At 58.9% G+C, this 3888-nt stretch overlaps 1 protein-coding gene across 1 annotated transcript in view; it reads right to left on the bottom strand.

Annotated features, from left to right (window-relative positions):
- Positions 1-1847: 1847 nt before the first annotated feature.
- The window catches only part of LOC118698885 (BTB/POZ domain-containing protein KCTD12-like), a 3196-nt gene continuing 1155 nt past the window's right edge, over positions 1848-3888 (bottom strand). Inside the window, exon 2 of the mRNA XM_036402443.2 lies at positions 1848-3350. Within this exon, the coding sequence (XP_036258336.1) occupies positions 2483-3328 (846 nt within the window). The 5' untranslated portion in view covers positions 3329-3350 and the 3' untranslated portion in view covers positions 1848-2482. The remainder of the gene's footprint in view (positions 3351-3888) is intronic.

The following is a 3888-nucleotide window of genomic DNA, read 5'->3' as shown; positions in this document are numbered from 1 at the left end:
ACAGAAATGTGGGAATATTCCCAGGAAGACCAGGCAGCATCAGGGAATCTCCACTGTCTCCCTGAGAGCTCCCAGCTCTCTCCAGCCATTCCCTGCCTGGTTCTTCCCAGCTTGCCAGGATTGTTCACAGGAGGAGAACAATCCTCCCTGAGATGTTTTTCCATGCCACCACTTCCCTGCAAGTTTGATCTATTTGATCCAAGATCTTTCCTGGGGATCAAATGAGCCAGGTTCTCCTCCCAGCCATGACAAGGACACTTTTCCTATAAATAAATACATGCAAGGAAAAGAAACAACCCCAAAGTGGGTGCATTTTTGTGGAGATAGATCTCAACAAAAGGGTTTTTCATGAAGTCTCAGTTTCCAGGAAAACCATTGGGCTCTGGAAGGATTCAGGCATAACCTCTGCTCTTGTTTCCTGTGGGGGATCAGCCCTGATCCCAGAACCTGCCACATCAAAACCCCCGGAATGGTGACTCTGCCATTCTGGTTTCTCCCTCATGCAAAAATTCCTCCTCCCAAGAGATCAATTTTTCAGCCCAGTTCCAGTGGGGAAAAACATCAAAAGAGCCCCATTTCCCACAAGGCAGCAATTTTCTTTCCCAATCCTACTTAGGAAAATCTCGAGTTCAAAAAGATAAAGCAAATATGGAATGCAGGTCCCCTCCCCCTTTATTTAAAGGTTTTCTTTGTGTGCACACAGAGCTCAAGTTCCTTTTTCTTGCCTTTTTAAAAGCCTGTTGTCATTTCCTCTTCCAGAGGTTGTTGGAATGAGGAACAGGACCATGAAAAATGTCAAAATACCATTTTTGCCTTCCCCTTCTTCAGGAGAGAGGGAGAACCTGGTTTGAAACTTCTGCTGGCCCCAGAGCCCTCCCTCCTCTCCAGGAAGGAGCTGCAAACCTTCCTCCTACATGAATCCCAAGCTGGAATGGCCCCTTGGATGCTCTCCAGCCAGGGAGGAGATCCTGCAGCTCCAGGATCTTCACAGGGGCTGGGGTGGGCGCTGGGAGCAGGGATGGAGGGTGGGAGAGGGGATGGAGGGTGGAGGGGAAGGGATGGAGAGTGGGAACAGGGATGGAAGATGCAAGAGCAGAAATGGAGGGTGGAGGAGCCGGAATGGAGGGTGGAGGAGCAGGAATGGAGGGTGAGTGCCAGGGATGGATGATGGGTGCCTTGGGTGGATGGTGGATGCCAGAAAGGGGTGGCAGAGAACCAGGGGACAGGCACAGGCAGCAGACAGGGACATCAGGGACATCAGGCTCACCTCCCCTGCAGGCTGAGGCCGTGTGCCAGAGCTGGGGCTGGGCATCCCCCAGGGTGATGTGCTGCCCTGGGATCCTGCCCAGCAGGCACAGGAGGGGCAGAGCAGGGCACAGAGGCTCCCATAACTTTGTGTTCCTTCTTTCCTTCTCCTGTTGGAGCCCCCCCACCAAACCTCCCCTGTCCTGTGCCAGCTGGGCACGGGGCACACGGCCACTCCGGGCTGTCCCTTTATTCCTCATCCCCCACTGGGGGAGAGCAGCCGCAGCTCCAGCCCCAGGAGGGCCTGGAGAACTGGCATTGGAGACACCTCATGGGAGATCACCCAAATGGCCAAAATTCCCTTTGCTGGGTGAAGCTGTGGCCTGACTGCCACCTGAGCATTCCAGCCTCATCCCCGTGATTCCCATTGTTCTCCCAGGAAAAAATGAAGGGACTTTTTGGCTGACAAGGCTCCAAGGAGCTGGAGAGCTGTATAAGCATTTTACACCCCCAAGCACATCAAACCTTCCCCGCTCCCCCCCACCTCCCTCACAGAACATCTGCCCCTCCCACCCTCCCCAAAATCCCCCCAGAATCCCTCCCGAGGCACCCCGGAGCCACGGCGATGTCTGAGCTCAGAGCTGCGAGCACAGGGGGAGCCTCTCCCCTTCCCAAGCGCTGCCAGCCTCAGGCTAAGCTGCTTACAGGGCTCCTGCCAATCCAGCCGTGCTGCCAGGCTGCCACTTCCCAACCCCCACCCCCTCCCCGCCTCCGCTTCCCACCTTTCCCATGTCTTTATCCCAAGGGTTCCTCTCCGAACCCCCGGTGTGGGCAGCAGGATCCCGTGGAGCTGCACGGGACACAGAGCCCAGTCCAGTGTCCAAGCCCATCCAGCTGCAGGAATGCCAGCCCAGAGCAGTGTCCAGTGTGTCCCACCCCTCCCACCCAGCCCACGTCCACAGCAGTGTCCGAGTCCACACATCCAGGGAGGGTTGGGAGCGACTGCAGAGGTCACGGAGAGGGAGGAAGGCTGGTGGTCAGCAGCTGCTACAAGGAAGAGCTGGGCAGGTTCAACGTGGAGCAAGGAGGAGGGAAAAAAACCCAAGAACCAACTGAAAAGGAGGCAAAGGGAGGACGCCGGGATTCGGGGATGGATCTCTACCTTCTAGGCCACAGCCAGCATGTGGGGACGGGAAAGGGACAGTCAGCGGTTGGTTGGCGGAGGGTTGGTTTTGTGTCACTCACGATAGAAAACATATTCGGTGTAAGAGGTCCAGATCCTGTCGTCCGTCTGCTCGTGGGCGAAGGCACAGGTGCCCGTGGAGTTGCAGGCCACCATGTGGAAGCCGGCATCGGCCAGTTTGTCAAAGGCTTGCTCCAGGAAGGTGAATTTGAGGTAGTACCTGGACGTGTACCTCTCCGGGGGCCTGTCCGGGTCCCTGCTCTCGTTCAAGGTGTCCCCAAAGACCTCCTTGGCCAGCGAGGTCTTGCCGCACACCATGATCCGGGCCACCCTGCGGAACTTGGCGTCCGTCTGGCTGTCCCTGCCCAGGGTGTAGGAGCCGCGGTAGCCGATGGTGATGAACCCTGCCCTGCGGCCCTCGGTGCTGGGTGGCGCGGCCGTGGCGGTGGCCGAGCCCAGGCTGCGCGCGGCGTCCGCGCCAGGGGACGGCTCCTCGGGGTCGCTCTGGCAGGGATCGTCCCCCAGGGAGTTCTGCTCGCTGAGCTTGGGCACCAGCAGCTTCACCAGCTCGGGCAGCATGAAGTACTCGGCCTCGCGCTGCAGCCGGCCGCGCTCCGGGAAGTGCTCGGGCAGCACCAGCTGCTGGTCCCGCATGTAATCCAGGATGTAGCGGAACAGGAACCCGTCCCGGTCCACGAAGAAGCGGCCCTTGCTGTCGCGGGCCAGCGAGCGCACGCTCTGCTGTGTGAACATCTGCCAGAGGCGGGAGCCGGGCACGCTGAGCAGCGTGGGCAGCCGGGTGATGTACACCTGCCCCCCCACGTTCAGCTCGATGATGTCGGGGAAGGGGCTGCTGTCCTCGCTGCCTTTGGCACAGCTCATGGGGTCTGCCAGGGCCATGGTGAGCTCCCGCTGCTCCCTCCTGCAGCACAAACAGGTCACAGCCGTGTTAGAACTGCCAGAAAACACAGCCCACTACCCTGATCCCGGCTGACTGCAGGGCATTCCAAGCCATTGCCCCGGTCCCAGGTGATTGGGAAAGATCCCAAGCCTGATCACTCATGGAATCATAGAATTGTTTAGATTGGAAAAGCTCTCTAAGATCATGGAGTCCAACCCGGCACTGCCAAGCCACCACTAAATGCCTGGTTTGGGTCAGCAGGCGGGCAGGACCAGATCCTTGTCTCTCCAGGAGCCTGGAAGTCATCTCTCTTCCCCAATCCCTGGCTCCTGGAACAAGCAGCATTGTCCACAGCCACCTCCCCTCCCGTGGCACACTGCCCGTGCCATCTCCACCTGAGCTCTTCAGGCAGCAGAGGGGCTCAGCCTCTCTGCCCAGGAAGGTGCAGGGACGTGGGGCTGCTGTCAACAACAGGAAAGGCAGGGCTGTCACACCCTGGGGACCCGCCAGCCCCGCATCCTGCGGGCAGCAGCTGCCGAGGGAGGAGTTCCCGGTGCAG

This window comes from Molothrus ater, chromosome 14 (genome assembly GCF_012460135.2).
Source record: "Molothrus ater isolate BHLD 08-10-18 breed brown headed cowbird chromosome 14, BPBGC_Mater_1.1, whole genome shotgun sequence".
NCBI lineage: Eukaryota > Metazoa > Chordata > Aves > Passeriformes > Icteridae > Molothrus > Molothrus ater.
Note: the sequence above shows the minus strand (reverse complement) of the source record. Positions and strands in the feature narration are given on the sequence as shown.